Below are 27,061 nucleotides of genomic sequence, written 5' to 3'. Positions count from 1 at the left end.
AAGAACCTGGAATACCTGCGGTCCGCTCAGCGACTGAACCCACGGCAAGCCAGGTGGTCCTTATTCTTTGCCAGATTCGATTTCCAGCTCCATTTCCGACCCGCGGACAAGAATGTACGCGCTGATGCCTTGTCCAGGTCTTTCATGCCCATGGAGCAGGAGGAGGAGACTACCCAACCCATCATCTGTCCTAGCAAAATCATTCCGGTGGCTCCTGTCACCCTGGCCCAGATACCGCCCGGGAAGACCTATGTCTCTGATACTGACAGGCAAAAAGTGTTACACTGGGGTCATGCCTCGAAAACAGCCGGTCATGCTGGCCAGAAGAGAACATGGGGTGCGATTGTACGTCATTACTGGTGGCCATCCCTTCGCACGGACGTCGCTGCATTTGTCTCTGCCTGCTCCTCTTGTGCCAGGAACAAGACGCCCAAACACCTGCCATATGGCCGTCTTCTGCCTCTGCCGATACCCTCAGTTCCGTGGCAACACATAGCGATGGACTTTATTACGGACTTGCCATTGTCCTCCGGACACACAGTCATATGGGTCGTGGTGGATCGGTTCTCTAAAATGGCTCATTTCGTCCCTATGGCTGGACTGCCCTCTGCTCAGGAACTCGCGGACGCCTATATACATCACATCTTCCGCTTGCATGGCTTTCCATCACACATCGTATCCGACAGAGGAACTCAGTTCACCTCCCGCTTCTGGAGGGCGCTCTGCAAACATCTGGGAGTGACTCTGGACTTTTCTTCTGCCTACCATCCTCAGTCTAATGGCCAAGTGGAGAGGGTCAATCAAATCTTGACCTCCTTCTTACGTCACTATGTCAACGCCCATCACGACGACTGGTCCACGCTTCTTCCTTGGGCTGAATTCTCCCATAACCACCACATCAGTGAGTCGTCCTCCAGCTCTCCCTTCCATGTCGTTTACGGACTTCAGCCCTCCGTCCCATTGCCTGTATCCCCTTCTTCGGATGTCCCTGCTGCTGATACTGTAGCCCGTGACTTCGCTACCATTTGGGACTCTGTCAAGGCGTCCCTTGGGCGTGCTTCCCTGCGGATGAAGAGACACGCAGACAAGAGACGTCTGGACCCTCCGTGTTTCTCTCCTGGAGATCTAGTCTGGCTTGCTTCCAAGTACGTCCGATTGAAGATACCATCCTACAAGCTGGGTCCTCGCTACATCGGGCCGTTTAAAGTCCTCAACAAGATCAATGAGGTCTCCTACAAGCTACAGCTCCCGGCCACGATGAGGATACCCAATTCCTTCCACGTCTCCCTGCTCAAGCCGGTTGTCCTTGGTCCCTTCTCCGTTGCTGCCAGTCCTGACAAATGGCACTTGTTTGAACTTGTTATCAGTATAAAAGACACCTGTCCACAACCTCAGTCACACTCCAAACTCCACTATGGTGAAGATAAAAGAGATGTCGAAGGACACCAGAAACAAAATTGTAAGCAATAATAAAAAAATGGAAGACATACAAGACCACTGATAATCTCCCTCAATCTTGGACTCCACGCAATATCACACCCTGCGGGATCAAAATGATCACAAGAATGGTGAGCAAAAATCCCAGAACCACATTGGAGGACCTAGTGAATGATCTGCATATAGCTGGGACCACCATAACAAAGGCTACCATCAGAAACACACTACGCCGCCAGTGACTCAGATCCTGCAGGGTCAGATGTGTTCCCCTTCTTAAGCCAGTACATTTCCAGGGGCCATCTGAAGTTTTCTAGAGAGCATTTGGATTATCCAGAAGAGTATTTGGAGAATGTCATATGGTCTGATGAAACCAATGTAGAACTGTTTTGCAGAAACACAACTCGTTGTGTTTGGAGGAGACAGAATGCTGAATTGCATCCAAAGAGCACCATACCTACTGTGAAGCATGGGGGTGGCATCATCAAACTTTGGGGTTGTTTCTCTGCAAAGGGACCAGGACGACTGATCCGTGTACATGAAAGAATGAATGGGGCCATGTACAGTTAGGTCCAGAAATATTTGGACAGTGACACAATTTTCGCGAGTTGGGCTCTGCATGCCACCACATTGGATTTGAAATGAAACCTCTACAACAGAATTCAAGTGCAGATTGTAACGTTTAATTTGAAGGTTTGAACAAAAATATCTGATAGAAATTGTAGGAATTGTACACATTTCTTTACAAACACTCCACAACATTTTAGGAGGTCAAAAGTAATTGGACAAATAAACCAAACCCAAACAAAATATTTTTATTTTCAATATTTTGTAGTGAATCCTTTGGAGGCAATCACTGACTTAAGTCTGGAACCCATGGACATCACCAAACGCTGGGTTTCCTCCTTCTTAATGCTTTGCCAGGCCTTTACAGCCGCAGCCTACAGGTCTTGCTTGTTTGTGGGTCTTTCCGTCTTAAATCTGGATTTGAGCAAGTGAAATGCATGCTCAATTGGGTTAAGATCTGGTGATTGACTTGGCCATTGCAGAATGTTCCACTTTTTTGCACTCATGAACTCCTGGGTAGCTTTGGCTGTATGCTTGGGGTCATTGTCCATCTGTACTATGAAGTGCCGTCCGATCAACTTTGCGGCATTTGGCTGAATCTGGGCTGAAAGTATATCCCGGTACACTTCAGAATTCATCCGGCTACTCTTGTCTGCTGTTATGTCATCAATAAACACAAGTGACCCAGTGCCATTGAAAGCCATGCATGCCCATGCCATCCCGTTGCCTCCACCATGTTTTACAGAGGATGTGGTGTGCCTTGGATCATGTGCCGTTCCCTTTCTTCTCCAAACTTTTTTCTTCCCATCATTCTGGTACAGGTTGATCTTTGTCTCATCTGTCCATAGAATACTTTTCCAGAACTGAGCTGGCTTTATGAGGTGTTTTTCAGCAAATTTAACTCTGGCCTGTCTATTTTTGGAATTGATGAATGGTTTGCATCTAGATGTGAACCCTTTGTATGTACTTTCATGGAGTCTTCTCTTTACTGTTGACTTAGAGACAGATACACCTACTTCACTGAGAGTGTTCTGGACTTCAGTTGATGTTGTGAACGGGTTCTTCTTCACCAAAGAAAGTATGCGGCGATCATCCACCACTGATGTCATCCGTGGACGCCCAGGCCTTTTTGAGTTCCCAAGCTCACCACTCAATTCCTTTTTTCTCAGAATGTACCCGACTGTTGATTTTGCTACTCCAAGCATGTCTGCTATCTCTCTGATGGATTTTTTCTTTTTTTTCAGCCTCAGGATGTTCTGCTTCACCTCAATTGAGAGTTCCTTAGACCGCATGTTGTCTGGTCACAGCAACAGCTTCCAAATGCAAAACCACACACCTGTAATCAACCCCAGACCTTTTAACTACTTCATTGATTACAGGTTAACGAGGGAGATGCCTTCAGAGTTAATTGCAGCCCTTAGAGTCCCTTGTCCAATTACTTTTGGTCCCTTGAAAAAGAGGAGGCTATGCATTACAGAGCTATGATTCCTAAACCCTTTCTCCAATTTGGATGTGAAAACTCTCATATTGCAGCTGGGAGTGTGCACTTTCAGCCCATATTATATATATAATTGTATTTCTGAACATGTTTTTGTAAACAGCTAAAATAACAAAACTTGTGTCACTGTCCAAATATTTCTGGACCTAACTGTATTATGAGATTTTGAGTGCAAACCTCCTTACATCAGCAAGGACGTTGAAGATGAAACATGGCTGGGTCTTTCAGCATGATAATGATCCCAAGCTCACCACCAGGGCAATGAAGGAGTGGCTTTGTAAGAAGCATATGAAGCTCCTGGAGTGGCATAGCCAGTCTCCAGATCTCAACCCCATTGAAAACCTTTGGAGGGAGTTGAAAGTCCGTGTTGCCCAGTGACAGGCCCAAAACATCACTGCTCTAAAGGAGATCTGCATGGAGGAACGAGCCAACATACCACCAACAGTGTTTGCCAACCTTGTGAAGACTAACAGAAAATGTGTGACCTATGTCATTGCCAACAAAGGTTATATAACAAAATATTAAGATGAACTTTTGTTATTCACCAAAGACCTATTTTCCACCATAATTTGCAAAAAAAATCTTGCCAAATCAAATATGGTGATTTTCTGGATTTGTTTTCTCATTTTGTCTCTCATAGTTGTGGTCTTCCTATGATGTCAATTACAGGCCTCTGTCATCTTTTTAAGTGGGAGAACTTGCACAATTGGTGGCTGACTAAATACTTTTTTCCCCACTGTATGTCCCGTCACCAGAGCACTTGATGGGATAGAAGAAGCTGATCATGTTTCTTTTAAAAAACAATTGACTGTATTGAAAGATCATGAAAGACACGATGTCAGTGAAGGACTACAATGTAATAAGTATTTAGCAGAAAAGTAGAGGCAAGTAGTGTTTGTAAAAGGATGAAGTAAAGAAAGAATTGAAAATTAGTGATAACCACATTAGCTAAGGTAAAGAACTGAAGATAAAATAAATAAATATTATGTGTATCTTTTATATATATATATATATATATATATTTATTATATATACCGTATTTTTCGCTTTATAAGACGCACTTTTGTTCCCCCAAATTTTGGGGGAAAGTAGGGGGTGCGTCTTATAATCCGAATATACGGGGGGGGGTATATATATACAGAGTCCAGTGGAGGTGCGGGCAGCTCTGGAGCGGTGCTGGGGGCTGCTGGGGGCAGGGAGAGCTGGGAGCGGCAGCGTTTGATCTCCTGCTCCCGCTCATATAATATGCACAGCCGCTGTCCATCAGAAGCGTGGTGCTGAAACTGCATCGCGCTGATGGGCTGGGGGAGCTGTGCATATTATATCTGCCTGTGCTTACCTTTGATCGCACAGGATCCCCCCTCCCCCTGTGTTAGCTATGGCCCCCATGCTGCTGCCCATAGTAAAATAATAAACTCTTTACTCACCTCCTCCAGCGTGTCTGCCCGATCTCCCTCCTGAAGCTGTGATTAGGCACGCAGAGATATCTCTCTCTGCTGTCCCGATCACATGACCTGCACTAGAACCAGGAAGTAGGAAGTGCAGGAGACAGGAGGAGCTCAACCCCGAGGAGGGAGACACCAGACAGGACACTGCTGCACAAGGTAAAGAGTTTATTTTACTAAAAGCAGCAACATGGGGGCGATATGTAACAGAGGGTGATGTCTGCCTGCCCCAGTGGGCCTGTCTGCCTGCCCCAGTGGGCCTGTCTGACTGCCCCAGTAGGCCTGTCTGCCTGCCACAGTGGGCCTGTCTGCCTGCCCCAGTGGGCCTGTCTGCCTGCCCCAGTGGGCCTGTCTGCCTGCCCCAGTGGGCCTATCTGCCTGCCAGAGTGGGCCTGTCTGCCTGCCAGAGTGGGCCTGTCTGCCTGCCAGAGTGGGCCTGTCTGCCTGCCAGAGTGGGCCTGTGTGCCTGCCACAGTGGGCCTGTGTGCCAGCCACAGTGGGCCTGTGTGCCAGCCAGAGTAGGCCTGTGTGCCAGCCATAGGGGAAATGTGGCATCACTGGGGGACGTGTTCAATATAAGGTGGCCATATCCAGATTAACCCCTTCAGCCCCCAGCCTGTTTTCACCTTAAAGACCCGGCCATTTTTTGCAATTTTGACCAGTGTCACTTTGACAGGTTATAACTCTGGAACACTTCAACGGATCCTGGCGATTCTGAGGTTGTTTTTTCATGACATATTGTACTTCATGTCAGTGGTAAATTTAGGCCGATATGTTTTGCGTTTATTTGTGAAATTTTCGGAAATTTGGCGAAAATTTTGAAAATTTTGCAATTTTCAAAATTTGAAATTTTATGCCCATAAATCTGAGAGATATGTCACATAAAATAGTTACTAAATAACATTTCCCACATGTCTACTTTACACCAGCGCAATTTTTGAAAAAAAAAAAATTTCCGTTAGGAAGTTAGAAGGGTTCAAAGTTCATCACCAATTTCTCATTTTTCCAACAAAATTTACAAAAAAAAATTTTTTAGGTACCACATCACATTTGGAGTGATTTGAGAAACCTAGGCGACAGAAAATACCCAAAAGTGACCCAATTCTAAAATCTGCACCCCTCACTCTGCTCAAAACCACATCCAAGAAGTTTATTAACCCTTTAGGAGCTTCACAGCAACCAAAGCAATGTAGACGAAAAAATGAAAATTTTACTTTTTTAACACAAAAATGTTACTTTAGCCATAAAAATTAGTATTTTCACAAGGGTATCAGGAAAAATGCATCATAAAATGTATCGTGCATTTTCTCCTGAGTACGCAGATACCCCATATGTGGTGGTAATCAAATGTTTGGGCACACAGCAGGACTCGGAAGGCAAGGAGCGCCATTTGAATTTTTGAGTGCAAAATTAGCTGCACTCATTAGCGGACGCCATGTCGGGTTTGAAGAATCCCCGAGGTGCCTAAACAATGGAGCTCCCCCATAAGTGACCCCATTTTGGAAACTAGAGCCCTCAACTATTTTTTCTAGATGTTTGATGTGCACTTTGAACCCCTGGGGGCTTCACAGAAGTTTATAACGTTGAGCCGTGAAAAGAAAAAAATTTTTTTTTACCACAAAACTGTTGCTTCAACCAGGTAGCTTTTTTTATCACAAGGGTATCAGGAAAAAATGCACCATAAAATGTATTGTGCATTTTCTCCTGAGTACGCAGATACCCCATATGTGGTGGTAATCAAATGTTTGGGCACACAGCAGGACTCGGAAGGCAAGGAGCGCCATTTGAATTTTTGAGTGCAAAATTAGCTGCACTCATTAGCGGACGCCATGTCGGGTTTGAAGACTCCCCGAGGTGCCTAAACAATGGAGCTCCCCCATAAGTGACCCCATTTTGGAAACTAGAGCCCTCAAATATTTTTTCTAGATGTTTGCTGTGCACTTTGAACCCCTGGGGGCTTCACAGAAGTTTATAACGTTGAGCCGTGAAAAGAAAAAAAATTTTTTTTACCACAAAACTGTTGCTTCAACCAGGTAGCTTTTTTTATCACAAGGGTATCAGGAAAAATGCACCATAAAATGTATTGTGCATTTTCTCCTGAGTACGCAGATACCCCATATGTGGTGGAAATCAAATGTTTGGGCGCACGGCAGGACTCGGAAGGCAAGGAGCGCCATTTCACAGCAAAATTCGTTGGAATTATTAGCGGACGCCATGTTGCGTTTGGAGACCCCCCTGAAGTGCCTAAACAATGGAGCTCCCCCACAATTGACCCCATTTTGGAAACTAGACCCCTCATGGAATTTATCTAGCTGTTTAGTGAGCACTTTGAACCCCTGGAGGCTTCACAAACATTTGTAATGTTCAGCCGTGAAAATATTTTATTCTTTTTTTTACCACAAAATTGTTTTTTCAAACAGGTAGCTTTTTTTTGCACAAGGGTATCAGGAAAAAATGCACCATAAAATGTATTGTGCAATTTCTCCTGAGTACGACGATACCTCATATGTGGTGGAAATCAATTGTTTGGGCGTACGGCGGGGCTCAGAAGAGAAGGAGCGCCATTTCACAGTAAAATTGATTGGAATTATTAGCAGACGCCATGTTTCATTTGGAGACCCCCTGAGGTGCCTAAACAATGGAGCTCCCCCACATGTGATCCCATTTTGGAAACTAGACCCCCCCCATACAAAAAAAATTAGTTTGGCGAAATAAAAAATACAGACATCAGTAAAAAAAAAAAAATGAGCGCCTGCCACTAAGACCAGTGCCAAACGTGAGAGCAATGCACGAGTCTCGCATCGCATCATCCACTGCAGTCTGGAAGCGAGCAACTGCGCTGGATAATGCGATGCGAGAGGGCGGTGTGGCAGATGAGAAAGGGCGCAGCGGATGGAAGATGGGAAAGGGCGCAGCGGGTGGAGGAGCGGCAGGGGATGTGAAAGGGCGCAGCGGATGGATGGTGGGAAATGGCGCAGCGGATGGATGGGAAATCGCGCAGCGGATGGAGGAGCGGCAGAGGATGGGGGGGAGGTGAGATGGGGATACCTACCTTACAGGATGGATCTAGGCAGCAGGATCACAGCAGACAGAAGGGGCAGCAGATGAAGGAGGCAACAGATCGAGGAGGGTGAGAGGGGGCAGTAGATGGAAAATGGGAGAGAGCAGGCAGCAGATCGGGGAGGGGGGCAGAGTCTGATGGGAGAGAGAGATGGCACATGGAGGAGGGGGGGCCCCGGGGGGAGGGTGGCTTGCAGCACATGTGGGGGGAGGGTGGCTTGCAGCACATGTGGGGGGAGGGTGGCTTGCAGCACATGTGCATGGCGGCGGGGACAGCGGTGGATCGGGAGCGGCGGCGGGGACAGCGGTGGAGCGGGAGCATGGCGCCGGGGACAGCGGTGGATCGGGAGCGGCGGCGGGGACAGCGGTGGAGCGGGAGCATGGCGCCGGGGACAGCGGTGGATCGGGAGTGGCGGCGGGGACAGCGGTGGAGCGGGAGCATGGCGCCGGGGACAGCGGTGGATCGGGAGCGTGGCACCAGGGACAGCGGTGGATCGGGAGCATGGCGCCGGGGACAGCGGTGGATCGGGAGCATGGCGCCGGGGACAGCGGTGGATCGGGAGCGTGGCGCCAGGGACAGCGGTGGAGCGGGAGCGGCGGCGGGGACAGCGGTGGAGCGGGAGCATGGCGCCGGGGACAGCGGTGGATCGGGAGCATGGCGGCGGGGACAGCGGTGGATCGGGAGCGTGGCGCCGGGGACAGCGGTGGATCGGGAGGGGCGGCGGGGACAGCGGTGGATCGGGAGCGTGGCGCCGGGGACAGCGGTGGATCGGGAGCGGGGACAGCGGTGCATCGGGAGCAGCGGCGGGGACAGCGGTGCATCGGGAGCAGCGGCGGGGACAGCGGTGGAGCGGGAGCATGGCGCCGGGGACAGAGGTGGATCAGGATCGTGGCGCCGGGGACAGCGGTGGATCGGGAGCAGCGGCGGGGCGATCGGAGACAGCGGCGGGGACAGCGGTGGATCGGGAGCAGCGGCGGGGACAGCAACTTACCGCTCTCCTCGGCTTCCAGGGACGGTCACAGGCCGCAGATCCACATTGATTGGAGAGAGCGGTCACAAGACCGGTCTCTCCAATCAGAGCTGGGGGCGGGTGAAGCATCGATCACCCAGCTCCAGCCAATGGCCAGTGCTACAGCAGCACTGATCAGGGCTGGATTTCAATGTTCCAGCCATTTTCAATGGCTGGAACATTACAGTGGCTGTAATTGGCTGAGCGGCGTTCGTCAGCCAATCACAGCCTCTGTAGGTTCGGGGAGGAGGCACCACCCCTCCTGAGGTCAGGCAGAGGTCCCCTCCTTCCCGAATCTACCGTTTAATTAAACAAATTTCACTCCCCGGGGCTCCGGGACCGCGATTTCGCCATGACGTATTGAGTACGTCATAGGTCGTTTAGCACCATGTCACCATGACGTACCCAGTACGTCAAAGGTCGTTAAGGGGTTAAGGGGGCTAATTTTAGGATGAGGGGGCTATGAGGGACATATACCCTATATTATTTGTTAGACGGACACTGGCATTATAAGACGGACCACATTTATTAAAAAAATCTCTATTCCTTCACCAAATTTGGGGGTGCGTCTTATAATCAGGTGCGTCTTATAAAGCGAAAAATACGGTGTGTATATATATAGTATATATATATATATATATATATATATATATATATAAAGCTGAGTGTGTGTGTGTGTGTGTGTGTGTGTATGTGTGTATGTCCGCTAAAGGAATCCGCACCGTCGCATTTACAATCACGAAATTTTGCACAGACGCCTCATGTGACCCAGGGAGCGTCGTAGACTATGTTTTGACAGAAAAATGTAACCCCGTGCTTTACAGTTAGTCTCTAAAATCCTGCCGCCATTAAACTGAATTGAGGTGAGAGCTACAGGCTATTAATAGCAACTGTCAGTGGTTGCTGTAGGAACAAAATAAACTGTTAAATGAAACTTATGCATGAGGTTATATGATGTCAGTGGAGAGATGGATAGAGAGACAGAAAAAGACAGACAGACATAGACACAGACAGAGACAGATGGGAAAAGAGACAGCCCTGGAAAGAGACAGCCCTGGGAAGAGACAGCCCTGGAAAGAGACAGTTGGGCAAAGAGACAGACGGGCAAAGAGACAGATGCGCAAAGAGACAGATGCGCAAAGAGACAGACAGGCAAAGAGACAGACGGGCAAAGAGACAGACGGGCAAAGAGACAGACCTGGAAAGAGACAGACCTGGAAGGAGACAGAATGGCAAAGAGACAGACGGGCAAAGAGACAGGTGGGCAAAGAAAAAGCCTTGGAAAGAGACAGCCCTGGAAAGAGACAGCCCTTGAAAGAGACAGACGGGCAACGCGACAGACGGGCAAAGAGACAGCCCTGGAAAGAGACAGCCCTAGAAAGAGACAGACGGGCAAAGAGACAGACAGGCAAAGAGACAGACAGGCAAAGAGACAGACAGGCAAAGAGACAGACGGGGAAAGAGACAGACGGGGAAAGAGACAGACGGGGAAAGAGACAGACGGGGAAAGAGACAGACGGGGAAAGAGACAGACGGGGAAAGAGACAGACCTGGAAAGAGACAGATGGGTAAAGAAACAGATGGGCAAAGAGACAGATGGGCAAAGAGACAGACCTGGAAAGAGACAGATGGGCAAAGAGACAGACCTGGAAAGAGACAGACCTGGAAAGAGACAGACCTGGAAAGAGACAGACCTGGAAAGAGACAGACCTGGAAAGAGACAGACGGGGAAAGAGACAGACGGGGAAAGAGACAGACGGGGAAAGAGACAGACCTGGAAAGAGACAGATCTGGAAAGAGACAGACGGGAAAAGAGACAGGCCTGGAAAGAGACAGACCTGAAAAGAGACAGACCTGGAAAGAGACAGACCTGGAAAGAGACAGACGGGGAAAAAGACAGCCCTGGAAAGAGACAACCCTGGAAAGAGACAGATGGGGAAAGAGACAGACGGGGAAAGAGGCAGACGGGGAAAGAGACAGACTGGGAAAGAGACAGACTGGGAAAGAGACAGACTGGGAAAGAGACAGACTGGGAAAGAGACAGACGGGGAAAGAGACAGACCGGGAAAGAGACAGACCGGGAAAGAGACAGACCGGGAAAGAGACAGACCGGGAAAGAGACAGACCAAGACAGATGGAAAAGAGACAGACGGGGAAAGAGACAGACAGAAACACACACACATAGAGACAGACACAGACATAGAGAGAGACAGACAGACACAGAGATGGAGACCGATAGACTGATACAGACAGAGATACAAATAGTCAGACAGAGACATAGACACAGACAGACAAGGAAAGAGACAGACAGACAGCGACACACAGACAGAGACTGGGAAAAAGACAAAGAGATAGTTACTATCCCGGGCAATGCCCGGGTACTACAGCTAGTATATATATATATATATATACACACACATATAACATTACACCCATTTCGGGAGTGGATGGTATGGATTCACCTAATTTGCTTCATCACAAATAGAGAAAAATGGAAAGTGTCAAAAGAAGCTCATCACTCATAACCCCTATTGAATCCTCAGGGTTCTTTAGTATCCAATGTGTAAATCCAATAGAAATCTTGAAGTTCCAAAAATTTCAACCTGTTGCCAACCCTGTCTTGTAGTGGGGACGTGCTCCAGTACCTGGCATTTCAGTTCTGATACATTACGTATTTTCTGAATAAAATGATGTGGCAACAGTAGGTATGTTTTACCACATCTAATGTTCAATTTATGCTGTGATATACGGTCTTGTACATGTTAGAAAATCTCCAGAAATCCATCTCTAAAGGCTGCTTTAAGGCTACATGCGCACGCTGCGTTTTTTGCTGCGTTTTTGCTGTGTTTTTGGCTGCAGTTTTGTTGTCAGAACTTTCTGACATTTGACTTCCCAGCAAAGTCTTTGAGAAGTCAGATTTGTCATGCGCACATTGCAGTATATTTGCCCACCTCCTTCCTTCCTCATTGCCGACGGCTGAAGGTGTTGTTCCTCATTCCTGCGGTGTCACACATAGCGATGTGTGCTGCCGCAGGAACGACAAACAACCTGTGTCCTGCAACAGCAATGATACTTGGGATTAGAACGACGTGTCAACGATCAACAATTTGGTATTTTTGATCGTTAACGGTCGTTCCTACGTTTCACACACAACGACGTTGCTAACGAAGCCGGATGTGCGTCGCGAATTCCGTGACCCCCAGCGACATCTCGTTAGCGATGTCATTGCATTTAAAGCCCCCTTTAGTCCAAGAGAACAAATAGTCGATTGAATATCAACTCTCTACCACTCTGACAACTGAAGACTTTCAATCACTCAAGACTCAGATACAAATTACTCCTTCAACTCAGGAATTGGGAAGAAAGAAGGGTGCATTTTTTACGTTATGCTTAGGACTACAAGGCAAACTGAGTCTATAAATGGCAAGACTCTTTCAGATCGTGAGGTTCAAATAGAAATCACAGAGTTCCCTCATATGCACTTATCATTGTAATTACTTATATTGATAATAGTGATCAAGAATAAAAAACCCTTCATGCTTTCCTTTCTTTTACCTATATGCATCAGTATAATATATATCAATATCTTTATTTATACATTTATATGTATTCTGAAATTAATTTACTGATATTATGTTTGGGTTATTTGAAGTTATGAAGAAGACCAGATAGGTTGAAACGTCAATGTATATGCAACGCATTGCAATTCTGGAATAAATTTCTATTTACTTTTCTGCATCACTTTGTGTAGTGTCAAATTCTTATATACATATTATTGGAGTGGAATCCTAGAAAAACCAAAAGAATAATCCACATTAAAAAATAACTTTTAATAATAACCATTAAAAGATCAAAAACCACAATAATAAAGACAACAAAATATGCAGAGTGTATAATAACAAAGGCTAGGAAGGGAGACGGGACTAGGCTATCCCTAGGTATCCCTAAAGTAGCTCTCCCTACCTAGCAATGGAGGGTATGATGCCCTAGGGTTGTGGCGGCCCCCATTCACCGACAGGGGACTCTGAATGACCCTAAAAAACCCTGCATAGGTCAAACACCAAAATATTAAAGAAGCCTCATCTAAATAAGATAGAGACAACAAACTTATCTGGAAAGTCCATGACATAGTCCCGACGCATTTCCTCCCAGAGGGATGTCGCTGGTGAAAGCACCCGCCCCCGTCGGTTGTGCGTCACAGGCAAAACACTGCCCGTGGCGCACAACATCGCTTACACCCATTACATACACTTACCTGCCTAGAAATGTCGCTGTGGCCGGCGAACCGCCTCCTTTCTAAGGGGGCGGTTCATTCGGTGTCACAGCGGCATCACTAAGCGGCCACCCAATAGAAGTGGAGGGGCGGAAATGAGCAGGCCGAACATCCCGCCCACCTCCCTCCTTCCTCATTGCCGGCGGCCGCAGGTACCATGATGTTCCTCGTTCATGCGGTGTCACACATAGCGATTTGTGCTGCCGCAGGAACGACAAACAATCTGCGTACTGCAACAGCAACAATAATCAGGATTAGAATGACCGGACAATGATTAGGTGAGTAATTTTGTTCGTTAACAGTCCTTTGTGCGTTTCACACGCAATGACGTCGCTAACGAGACCGGATGTGCGTCACGAATTCCGTGACCCCAACGACATCTCATTAGCGATGTCGTTGCGTGTAAAGCCCGCTTAAGAGTCTAATCAGAGTGGGGTTCGTTTCTCTCGCAGGTGGAGGAATTTTTTAAAAAAAAAAAGGTTCTCCAATGTCTCTATTCTGTCAGTCGTGTAAAGTCATCCGAATGTGGTCTGATTTTTTTTTTTTCATGGACTTACAGACTTGAATGGTTGAGTGCCATCCGATTCTATGAGGTAAACCATGCATGCTGCATTTTTTTTTCCAAGGAAGAAATCAGACATCTGCACTGCCTCATTGAAAAACAGCAGTCCGAAAGCGATCCGATTTTTTGATGGATAGCACTCGGACTGAAATTACAATCATTTGCACAAGCCTGTCCACTGTACCACTGCTTTTCTCAAAATGAGTGTGAGGAAAGATGAGAGTTAGTGAATAGAGAATATATTAAAAGGCAGTATAAATAATGCCACATAACACTCATTCAATACAGTCAGTACCTTGGGAATTTTCTTTGGTGCCTCCACCGACACTTGTGACATCTCTCTTCTGTAGTTGAGAATGAACAGGTATCAATTCTGTTTAATGGACATAAGTTCACATATCTTAATGTAGTAGTTGTATGAGACCTCTAAGGTCAGGGCTCACATCACATCTATGTCCTCGTTCATAACTTCATCTCAGGTTTCAGACTGAATCTCGTTTTTTCAGCTCCATGCTTAGGACAGAGCCACTGTAAATTTTGGACTCCAGTTGACCCTCTTTTTAGTGATGTCTATATTTTTAGCCAGACACAATATTGTACACTGTGTGCACAATTATTTGGTAAGTGAGTATACTTTTTATGTATGTATGTTTTCTTAACTCCAAGCCATATAGCTATATAAACTTGAATGCTTAGTGGATGAAGCATATCAGGTGATGTGTATTTGTGCAATGAGGGAGAGTGTGACTTGAGGATATAAAAACCTTTTATCAAGGTTTGCAGAATTATTAGGCTGCTTTATTTCTTCAGTATAATAGGGCCAAAAAAACTGACTCTAACAAGAAAAAAATGTACAAGCCTCATAGAGGTATGCTTGAAATTGCTAAGATATTGGGGCGTGGTCACAGAACTGTCAAAATGTTTGTGGCAAATCGTCAACAAGGTTGTGAAAAAACACGTTGAGATAAAAAGACACATTATATGCCAAACATTTGAAAAGAATGAAACACAAAGCAACCAAGAACCCGCAATTCTCCAGTGCTGTCATATTTCAGAACCTCCCTGGAGTGCCAAGAAGTACAAGGTGTTCAGTGCCCAGAGAAATGACCAAGGAAGGGATAAAATTCAACCACCACTGAACACCACATAGAAGTTGAAATGTGAAGAGTAGATCAAAAAATATCTAAACACAGCTTTTTCAAAGGTTTTATGGAGTGAAGAGATGAGAGTTACTCTTGACAGACCAGATGGATGGACACGTGGCTTGATCAGTAACGGGCATAGATGATAGCAAGGTGAAAGTGGGGTACTGACATGATCTTTATGCAGGACAATCCTCCATCACATGTATCAAAGTACTCCACTGCTTGGCTGCCAGCAAAGGCCTTAAAGATGAAAAAATAATGACATAGCCCCTTTCATCACCTGGCCTAAACCCTATTGAGAACGTATGGGCCCTTCTTAAATGGAAGAGTTACGGTGACGGAAAGCAGTACACTTCTATGAATTATTTCTATTATAAATACATTAATGCCAAAAGGAAAACAAAGGATAGTATCGGCCCCTTAAAATATAATAACAAGTTAGTTATAGAGGACAAACAAAAGACTGAGATATTAAATAGGCATTTCTCATCTGTATTCACCAAGGAACTGACTGTACCAGGGATCATTCAACAAGTGAAAAATCAAAGTTCACCACCCGATATAATTAATTTAACACAAGATGAAGTACGCCTACGTCTGAGTAAATTAAACATTGACAAATCCCCAGGGCCAGATGGCATTCATCCACGAATATTGAGGGAATTGAGCTCCGTAATCGACAGACCGCTGTATCTCATCTTTTTAGACTCACTTGTAACAGGGTTGGTGCCTCAGGATTGGAGGATTGCTGATGTGGTACCGATATTTAAGAAAGGTAAGAGGGTAGATCCAGGCAACTACCGTCCAGTAAGCCTGACATCAGTAGTATGCAAAGTTTTTGAGGGCATTTTAAGGGATGACATACAAAAATATATTGCAGAAAATAATATGATAACTGACAAACAGCATGGATTCATGAAAGATAAGTCGTGTCTAACCAACCTGTTGGGGTTCTATGAGGGGGTAAGTGCAAACCTGGATATTGGTAATGCAGCTGTGATTTATTTGGACTTTGCAAAGGCATTTGATACTGTACCACATAATAGCCTTATACTAAAGCTCCAGAAGCAAGGACTAGGGGACACAATATGCAACTGGGTAAGGAATTGGCTAAATGATAGGAAACAAAGAGTAGTCATAAATGGTACATTCTCTAAATGGGCTATAGTTAGCAGTGGGGTGCCGCAGGGATCTGTGCTTGGACCGATTCTTTTTAATCTCTTTATTAATGACCTTGTGGATGGGATTGATAGTACAGTGTCAGTCTTTGCCGATGACACCAAACTATGTAGGATATTAAAAACTGACCTGGATAGTACAGTATTACAAAAAGATCTGGATAAGATGTCAGAATGGGCAGATACTTGGCAAATGAGATTTAATGTTGATAAATGTAAAGTAATGCACCTAGGACGGAGTAATCCTATAGCTGCGTATACATTAAATGGAAGTAAACTCGGGACTACAGAACAGGAGAAGGACTTGGGTATTCTCATTACAAATAAGCTGAGCAGCAGCACTCAATGTCAAGCAGCAGCTGCTAAAGCAAACAAGATTTTAGGGTGTATAAAAAGAGAGATTAGATCCCGTGATCCCAACGTATTGTTACCCCTCTATAAATCACTTGTAAGGCCACATCTGGAATACGGGATCCAGGTTTGGGCTCCACATTTTAAAAAGGACATTCAGACGTTAGAGTCAGTTCAAAGGCGGGCAACTAGACTATTACAAGGAATGGAAGGCCTCCCATATGATGACAGGTTGAAAAAGTTAGATATGTTTAGCTTAGAAAAAAGACGTCTCAGAGGAGATCTCATTTATATGTATAAATACATGTGTGGTCAATATAAAGGACTGGCACATGACTTATTTCTACCAAAGACAGTACTAAGGACCAGGGGGCACTCACTGCGAGTGGAAGAAAAGCGATTCCGGCAGCTAAATAGGAAAGGGTTCTTTACAGTTAGAGCAGTCAGACTGTGGAATGCCCTACCACAAGAGGTAGTAATGGCAGATACTATAACAGCTTTTAAAAAAGGGCTGGATGATTTCCTCAGTACACGAAACATTGTTGGTTATAAATGACTTAGTGACTAAATGTAGAACTGGTGGAGGAAGGTTGAACTAGATGGACCTAGGTCTTTTTCAACCTAAGTAACTATGTAACTATGTAACTATGTAACAGTGTCTGGGAGGCTGTGGGTAGTGTTGACCGAAAAGTTGATCAACAGATTAAAAAACTGACAGACTCCATGCATAGAAGAATTTTGACTGTTGTTGAGAAGAAGGGCAGCTATATTGGTCACCAATATTTTTTTGGAATATCAGATATGTAGTTTTGTACATTTTGAGTTCTTTGGTTATTGTTCTCATTTTAACAGATGCAAATAAACAATTGACATGGGAAAATGTATGTTTTTCATTTGGTTACCCAATAATTCTGGCTACATAGATATTCTTCTAAGAAAAACAAAACATCACTTTTACTTTCTTAAATATTCACATTTCAGGTTTATTAACCTTCTGGATTCACTGACAGCACTGTATTTGTTTAATAATAAAATGTATGATCAAAAATACAAACTGCCTAATAATTATGCATACAGTGTGGTTGACTACAAAAAATGGGAAAGAGGTCTAAAAGATTCCTAGTGTAATTGTGTCCAGATAAAAGGTAAAGTTGAATTCAAACCGGTGGAGTCATGAAGGGAATATGATGTGAACTCAGCCTAATAAGAGATTACTTTTGCATTGAGCAGGTAATTATACTGTAATGTAATAAACATTACTCTAACGCCCAGCTTTGCCCATACCTTGGTCTGGAAGCAAAGGTTCATCAGCGAGGATCCCGTTACTTCTGAGCTGTAACTTTAGGTTTTGAATGACCTGTCGCCCTTTTTCTTTGAGTTCTTCTACTGCATCATCATTCTCCTAGAATGTCAAGAAGATATCAGTATAGATTAGACTTTATGTGCTATTTTATGAAAGATTAGAACTGAGAAGTGATTTATCCTCTGTGTTATACCCTAGGGAAGAATAAAGTGTTACAAAGTGCTGAGAATTGTACAATGAGGTTGACAAGCTCTGACCCTAGAATTAACTTTTCAAACTAGTTTTCATGATCGTAGAAGTGAAGGAGCTGCCTTCATTCATTAAGGATATGTTTTATATACCACTAATGATCAATGCACTGAAGCAAATGTAGGAATGGGCCCTATTTGCTAGAATATATGCTCTTTTACCAACTTCAGGAACAGAGTATTACCATAGCTTATAGCTGAGAGAACAGTCTAATCAGGTAAATAAAGTGATTCTAATTTTCATTGGTTAATATTAGTAATTGAACTTAAAGCACCACTCCAGTGGTGAAAATAAAAGTTCTATGCCCAAAGTATTATACTTAACCTCCAGCGTTTTCATCTTTTATGGCATCGCTTGGGTCCCAAAGGGCCATCTTGAAATCGTAACTTATAACTGGCTAGAAATCAGAAGCTACGTGACAAATTCTCAATACAAGTCTATGGAAGCCAGAAAGAGGCTCTCATAAAGTTATATTGAGTTTTGACCTCTAGCGCACTCCATGAAACCCTGGAGCAGCTGTCAGGTCACCAACTGCCGGAGAGCAAAAGAAGCGTCCGTGAAAACAGATGAAGATGCTGTTGGGTGAGTATAGCACAAGAGACAGGGGACTTAGAATTAAAGTAGCACTCAGTAGTGAAATAAAAACAATGCTGGAGTGGTGCTTAAGTCTACCTCTCCCTAAAAAAGATTCCATTAATAACTGATATTATATACCCCTAATCCACAAGAAGGAGGAACATGTGGCTGGCTGCTAACTGGCTGCTCAAGGGTTAGTTATTCATAGGTAGTGCAGAAAAGGAAAAGATAAGTAGGAGCTATGCTTGTGTATTTGTGTGCTCTCTAGATTGCACTGTGTAGGGTGGGGGCACTTTCTGGCAGACATTATAAATGCTACTCTGATAGAACCTGTGTATGTGGACACTTAAAACAGTAGGTCATAATTATCAAAACTGTCTAATTATGTCTAACATGTGATGTAGACAGTCTTAAAATGCACAAAAAATGTATCAAAGTGGATCATGCTGTTTGATAAATATGTCAAATTTTAAGACTGCCTAGTCTTAGGACCCAATTCATAAAGCAGTTTTATATTAGAATTTTGGCATAAAACAATTTAAAAATTTAAACTTTTGACATTTTTACACCTGTCTCTGCCAGCTACCCCAACTTTTAGAAAAGTGGGAAGAGCTCAGTCAAGTGCGGCCAATAAACTCATTATATATTCCACCACTGGATGCCATACATTTCTGCAGGTGACACACTGCAGTTGAAAGATGCACCAAATACATTAAAGAACTGCAAGCTGCTAAATGAATTTGGTACATCTAACTCCAGCTAAACACTTTCTGTGCAGCAGTCTGATAATTATTCTGAATGGGGGCACTACTTAGCAGGCACTGTTATTGATTGATCTAGTTTAAGGGGTCAGTGTGGTTGTAATTGTTAGTGAGTCATTATGTTGTGGGTCACTACAGTTCTAACTAAAAGAGATTTTGTAAAGCTACTATAAACAAATATTATTCAAGCACTAAATGTCAGTGTTATTCAGCGACAAGTATGGTGATAAGGGTACTTTACACGCTGCGATATTGGTACCGATATCGCTAGCGAGTGTACCCGCCCCCGTCGGTTGTGCGTCTCGGGCAAATCGCTGCCTGTGGCGCACAACATCGCTAACACCCATCACACATACTTACCTTCCCTGCAACGTCGCTCTGGCCGGCGATCCACCTCCTTTCTAAGGGGGTGGTTCGTGCGGCGTCACAGTGACGTCACATAGCAGCCGTCCAATAGCAGAGGAGGGGCGGAGATGAGCGGCCGAAACATGCCGCCCACCTCCTTCCTTCGTCGTTGCTGGTGGACGCAGGTAAGGAGATGTTTGTCGTTCCTGCGGTGTCACACATAGCGATGTGTGCTGTCGCAGGAACGACGGACAACAATTTTACCTGCAGCAGCAACGATATTAAGGAAATAAACGATGTGTCAACAAGCAACGATTTTTCAAGTTTTTGCGCTCGTTGATCGTCGCTTATTGGTGTCACATGCTGCGATCTCGCTAACGGCGCCGGATGTGCGTCACTAACGACGTGACCCCGACGATATATCGTTAGCGATGTCGCAGCGTGTAAAGCACCCTATAGTGTTATACAGTAACTGTATGACAGTAATATTCTGCCATGATATAGCAACATTATTTATTCCCTTATACGGTATTATTTGCATAAAAGATAAGCACAAGGCTGGGGGCTGCAGCCTGTAGCCATATGCTTTACCTGTGCTGGGTATCACCATATGGGGGGACCCTATCCCAATTTTTTTACTTATTTATTTTTACACCACTATAGACACGCAGACGGCATGTGTGATTCCAAGCAGTCAGACACACTGTCACACAGAGTGGGGGCGTGGTCTGACTGCAACCAATCACAGATGCCAGGACTGCGGGTGGGCAGGGGAAGCAGTGAATATGTATGAGGGTAATAAGCGGCCCTGGAAGTAGAGTTACAGCCATGTGGGAGATTCAGTAAGAATAATGCTCCTGCTTTATTCCATTTTTCTTTCTTTTTCCTCATTTTGTAATTATCCGTATGGCCAGATCCGGATAGTTCTGCAAAGTTCCCTGAGAACTCCATGTCCGGGGTCGGTGCACAGATACTAGATATCCGGCACGGATCCCGAGTTTTACAGGGATCCGTGCCATTCATGTCATCACTAGTGATTACGGCTTAAAGATGCTTTCTGTATGGAGACCCTAGTCGAATGCATTGCTCAGGTGTGATTTTGGTCCATTTTGCCACACAAATCCTGAAGATTCCATGGGTTTCTTCTATGAACTCTGAGCTTTATTTCCTTCCATAAATTTTCTATTGGATACAGGTCAGGTAATTGGCTGGGCAATATACAGTATATACAGTTAGATCCACAAATATTTGGATAGTGACATATGTTTTGTCACTTTAGCTGTTCAAGTTACAATTATATAATTAATATGGGTTTACAATATAGACTCTCAGCTTTAGAGTACGGTTCCACTAACGTATAGCTTCCAATGCAAGAGCATCAGAAGCGATATGCTAATGACCCTGTGATGCGCATCACAGGTGCGTGGAAGAAGGAGGGAGCAATTTCTCCCCATCTACTCTGCTGCCTGACTGTGTATATCGCACTGCACTCGGATTACATGCAAGTGCAGTACGATGTTTCACATGCTCCCATAGTTGTATGAGGGTACGTGAGCAGAGACTTGATGCCAAACGCAGCATACTACGATTCATTCCACATGCCGATATGGCATGAGAAATGAATCACAGATGGACACTGTCCCATAGTTTTGCACTAGAGTTAGAGCAATCTGATATTTTATCGGATTGCACTCGTCAGTGCAAAACGCAAGTGGAACTGTACCCTTAGTTTGAGGATATTCACAATCTAATTGAAGTAAGGCTGTATGAATTACATCTCTTTAAGCTGTAGCTGCCTCTTTTTCAAGGAACCAAAGTAATTGAACAATCTAATATATAAAGCTGAATGTGTGTGTGTGTGTGTGTGTGTGTATGTATGTCCGGGATTGGCATCTGCACTGTCGCAGCTACAGCCACAAAATTTTGCACACTCACACGTCTGGACCCAGAGAGCGTCATAGGCTATGTTTTGAGGGGAAATTTTAACCCTGCGCTTTACAGTTATTCGCCAAAAAACCTGCCTCCATTAAAGCAAATGGAGCTGGGAGCCACAGTGCAGCCAGAACTTCAGAAGATTGCGCAGCCACGCCCTTATATGGAATGTTGGCGTGTCACAATGCAGCCAGGGAAAGAGACAGACACAGACAGGGAAAGAGGCAAACACAGACAGGGTAAGAAACAGACATAGACAGGGTAAGAGACAGACGCAAAGAGACCGACACAGACAAAGAGAGACTGACAGGGAAAGAGACAGACAGGGAAAGAGAGGGAAAGAGAGAGACAGGTTAAGAGACAGACACAGACAGGTAAAGAGACAAACACAGACAAAGAGACAGACACAGGGAAACAGACAGACAGGAAAAGAGAGGGAAAGAGACAGACAGGGTAAGAGACAGACAAAGACAGGTAAAGAGACAGACAAAGAGACAGACACAGGGAAAGAGACAGAGGGAAAGAGACAGACAGGGAAAGAGAGGGAAAGAGACAGACAGGGAAAGAGAGGGAAAGAGACAGACAGGGAAAGTGACAGAGATAGATAGACAGACAGGGAAAGAGATTGAGACAGACGGAGAAAGAGACAGACAGTCAGAGACAGACAGGGAAAGAGACAGACAAAGAGATAGAGAGAGAGACAGAGATATATACAGAGAGGGAGACAGACATTAAAATTACATTTATATCTATTTATTTTGTGTTTTTTGTGTGCAGAATACATTTTTGTTAATACATTCTATTTTGTTAACAGCAGTTATTAACCCGGGCGAAGCCTAGTAGTACAGCTAGTTATTGTCATGCTGTACTCTAAGATGTACAATAGCAGTACAGCGCAGTAATGTGGGACTGAGAGGATTCCTGAAACTATCTGAGAAGGTAGTTAGCTGGTAAACCACTAGGGGGCGTAAAAGTGGAGGAAACGTATGAGCAGGGAATTCCCTAGCAGAGGTAATACTAGTCAAGCCCACCAGATGGCAGTAGAATCGTCAGAAAGCCGTGTCACAACATGAGGTCTTGTAAATACACAAGGGAAAAGTCTAAACGTAGTCAGAGGGAAGCAAATAGTCAGTAGCCGGGAAATCAGAGCCTAGAAGCGAGGGGGAGTGGGAAGACAAGACATAATTAAGGTAAACAGATAAGGAATGAACAGGGAGACAGCGGAAGAGACACTGATGGAAACAGACAACAGAGGAGGTTAACAGGTCAGGTGAACACGGAGGTCAGGAGGGGGCAGGGCAGACAACAGGTCACTCAAGAGCAGAACACAGCAGAGCCAGAAGTATCACTGGCGAAGTCCAAGAGAAACAGTGCCCTAATAAAGCAGCTTGACCTCCAGAACGAGGCAGAAAGGATTAACCCCTAACGTGACCTGCATCAGAAGTGAAACTAAAAAAGGCTCAGCTCCAGCTGAGCCAGGAGTCAATCATGACAGTTATCTTATAAAGCTCTTGGGCTGCATGGATAATTCCCTTAATAATCCATAATCAATTAAGCATGTAAAAGGTTTGGAGTTGGTTACAGGTGTGGCATTTTCATTTGGAAGCTATTGCTGTGAACCCACAACATACGATCAAAGGGGTTCTCAATAGAAGAGAGACCATGATCAGGTTGATAAAAAGAAGAAATCTACCATAGTATCATAGTATCAAAGTGATATCAGAAATGGTATGAGTGACCAAATCAACAGTTTTTACATTCTGCAAAAAAAAAAAAAAAAGAGCCCACTGGTGACCTTGGGAACGAAAAAAGGTGAAAGACAACAGTGGCGAATGATCGCAGAATCCTTTTCATGGTGAAAAAAAATTCCTTCACACCATCCACCCAAGGGAAGAACACTCTCCAGGAAGTAGGTGTTTCAGTATCCAAGTCTACCATAAAGAGAATTCATGAGAGCAAATACAGGGGACTCACCACAAGGTACAAATCATTAGCCTTAAAAATAGGAAGGTCATATTAGACTTTGGCTGTGATGGAATTTGGGGGGTCTACAATGTGGGGGGGTCTAAAATGCTGTGGCGATGCCTGTGGTGGGAATGTGGGGGGTGTGCAATGCAGGGGAATGCCTGTGGTGGGATTCTGTTGTGTGTGCGATGCTGAGAAAATGCCTGTGGTGGGGTTCTTGTTTTGGGAGGATGATGCTGGGGGGGGGGGCTGGTGGAGGTTTTGATGTGAGCTATGCTGAGAGGACACCTGTAGTGGGAATTTGGCCAGAGTACAATGCTGGGGGGACCCTGTGGTGATATCTTGCTGGGTGTGTGATGCTGGGGGATGCCGGTAGTGGGATATTGGGCTGATGTAATGCTGTGGGGCTCTCTGTAGTGTGGGATTTGGGTGGTGCAATGCTGTCTGTAATATGGGATTTGGGGGGTAAAATGCTGTGAGGATGTCTGAGATGAAATTTGCTGTGTACAAAATGGTGTTCTTGTAATGCTTAAAAAGTGTTTGGGGAGTGAATAAGGAGGGTTTTCCTTTGAAGATTTTCTGCAGTGAGAGGCTTCTGCAATAAGGTAAACCTCCGGTATGGAGTCTTGAATTATGCATTCCTAATTGTCTGTGTTCGGAAGTTTTGGGTTGTTAGCTTTAGTGGATCTCTGACATTTTGGTGTACTAAGGTGGCCAAGACTCTTCAGGAAAATGCCTGTTGTCGTTTCCCTGAGGCTACATCGATATTGTTGCTGTGACAGCTCTGCCACTTAATTTACTGTAAACTCATGTCACTTATTTTAACTGCCTGAAAGTTTCCAAACCCCAAAGGGGTTAAAAGAAGAGACATAAGACGGATCATGCGCACAATGTTTATTTTATGAAATGCTTTCCGGTGTTTTTTCAGTCAGATTCCGGGGAGACCTGGACAGAAAAAGACGTCTCGCGTTGCACACAGACCAATGTTAGTGAATGATACAGGTTAGGTCTGCAAGTTTTTCCTCCACTCTAATTGGACTGAGAAAAACGATTGCAGCATGCTGTCAATGTCAGCGTGTTGCGGATCATGTACAACCATACAAGTCAATGGAAGCGTGTGAAAAAATTAGACTTCACTGATGACATCTGAGTACAGTCTGATACAGACAGGCAATGGAGAAATTAATCTCTCCATCTTCGCCTTACCTGTGCTCCGATTCTCACATGTAAGAGAATCAGAGCACAGTAGAATGAAGCTCAGCTCACACTCGCAGTAGAGTTTAACCCCTTTAGCCCCAGAGCCTTTTCCGTTTTTGTGTTTTTGTTTTTTGCTCCCATTCTTCCGAGAGCCATAACTTTTTTATTTTTCCGGCAATCTTGCCATATGAGGGCTTGTTTTTTGAGGGACGAGTTGTACTTTTAAATGAAACCATAAGTTTTACCATATGGTGTACTGGAAAACAGCAAAAAATTCCAAGTTTAGAAAAACTGCAAAAAAAGTGTGATCGCACAATAGTTTTTGGGATATTTTATTCACCGTGTTCACTATATGGTAAAACTGATGTGTCATTGTGATGCCTGAGGTCGGTGCGAGTTTGTAGACACCAAACATGAGTAGGTTTACTTTTGTATCTAAGGGGTTAAAAAAAATTCTCAAGTTTGTCCAATAAAAGTGGCGCACGTTTTGTGCCATTTTCCGAAACCCGTAGCGTTCTCATTTTTTGGGATCTATGGCTCAGTGATGGGTTATTTTTTGTGTCTCGAGCTGATGTTTCTAATGGTACAATTTTTGCGACCAAAAAACGTAATTTTGGCGTTTGGAATTTTTTTGGCGCTACGCCGTTTACTGATCAGATTAATTGATTTTAGAGTTTGATAAATCAGGCATTTCTGAATGCGGCGATACCAAATATGTGTATATTTTTTAATTTTTTAACTCTTTAATTTTCAATGGTGCGAAAGTGGGGGTGATTTGAACTTTTAGGTTTTTTGTTTTTTTTTAAAACTTTTTTTTAACTTTTTTTTTTATTTTACCAGTCCCCCTTGGGGGCGATAGCGATCAGCAATCCGATCGCTCTGCACTATCTGCAGATCTCAGCTACAGAGCTGAGAACTGCAGATATGGTGCTTTACTCTCCATGCTGGCACTATGCCAGCATTGAGAGGAAGTGACTCATGTTAGCTACAGGCGTCATCACATGACCCTGTGCTACCATGGCAACCACCGAAAGTCACGTGATCACGCACGTGTCTTCCGGTGGGGGCGGCGGTAAGTAAATGTAATGGCTGCGCGCATATACATCTCACTGCCAGACTTTGGCAGCGAGATGTAAGGGGTTAAATGTTGCGAGTGGGAGCGATTCCACTCGTAACATGCAGGCACACGTCAGCTGTTAAAAACATAAAAACAGCTGATATGTGCACGGATCACCGCATCCTGCCTGTGGCAGGGGGCGGGGCTTAACGTCACACGCTCCATGACGGATAGATCCGTCATTGGTCGTGAAGGGGTTAAGACGAGTGTCATTAGCATATCACATTGGATGCTATACGCTTATGTGATCCTAGCCGGGTTTGGAGAAGAGAGATTAATCCATCCATCTTCTCTCTTACCGATCTATGCGCATATCAGAATGCACTTGTATGACATCGATGTATCACACACACCCATACACATGCGATTTTTTTTTTTCCTTAGTCCCATTAGGACTGAAGAAAACATTGCAGATCTGACCTGCTTCATTATATAATATTGGACCGAGTGCAATGTGAGATTTATATATACACCGTGTGCAGAATTATTAGGCAAGTTGTATTTTAGAGGATTTGTTTTATTATTGATCAAGAACTATGTTCTTAATCAACCCAAAAGACTCATAAATATCAAAGCTTAATAGTTTCGGAAGTTGGAGTGTTTTTTTGAGATTTGGCTATCTTAGGAGGATATCTGTTTGTGCAGGTAACTATTACTGTGCAAAATTATTAGGCAACGTAATAAAAAACAAATATATTCCCATCTCACTTGTTTATTTTCACGAGGTAAACCAATATAACTGCACAAAATTTAGAAATAAACATTTCTGACATGCAAAAACAAAACCCAAAAAAATTAGTGACCAATACAGCCACCTTTCTTTATGATGACACTCAACAGCCTACCATCCATAGATTCTGTCAGTTGCTTGATTTGTTTACGATCAACATTGCGTGCAGCAGCCACCACAGCCTCCCAGACACTGTTCCGAGAGATGTACTGTTTTCCCTCCCTGTAAATCTCACATTTTATGCGGGACTACGGGTTCTCTATGGAGTTCAGATTAGGTGAATAAGGGGGCCATGTCATTATTTTTTCATCTTTTAGACCTTTACTGGCCAACCACGCTCTGGAGTAGTTGGATGCATGTGAT

The 27,061-nt window shown here is 44.5% G+C and overlaps 1 protein-coding gene across 2 annotated transcripts in view; it reads right to left on the bottom strand.

Annotated features, from left to right (window-relative positions):
- Positions 1-27,061, bottom strand: part of PRSS56 (serine protease 56) — a 184,936-nt gene that overhangs the window by 24,347 nt on the left and 133,528 nt on the right. For both annotated transcript variants that reach the window (XM_075340420.1, XM_075340421.1), the window contains exons 14-15: positions 17,808-17,925; positions 14,145-14,222 (exon numbers count right to left, since the gene is read on the bottom strand). In XM_075340420.1, the coding sequence (XP_075196535.1) occupies positions 14,145-14,222; positions 17,808-17,925 (196 nt within the window). The remainder of the gene's footprint in view (positions 1-14,144; positions 14,223-17,807; positions 17,926-27,061) is intronic.

The sequence above is a fragment of the Anomaloglossus baeobatrachus genome, chromosome 3, assembly GCF_048569485.1.
Source record: "Anomaloglossus baeobatrachus isolate aAnoBae1 chromosome 3, aAnoBae1.hap1, whole genome shotgun sequence".
Taxonomy (NCBI): domain Eukaryota; kingdom Metazoa; phylum Chordata; class Amphibia; order Anura; family Aromobatidae; genus Anomaloglossus; species Anomaloglossus baeobatrachus.
This window is presented reverse-complemented; position numbering and strand designations above follow the sequence as displayed.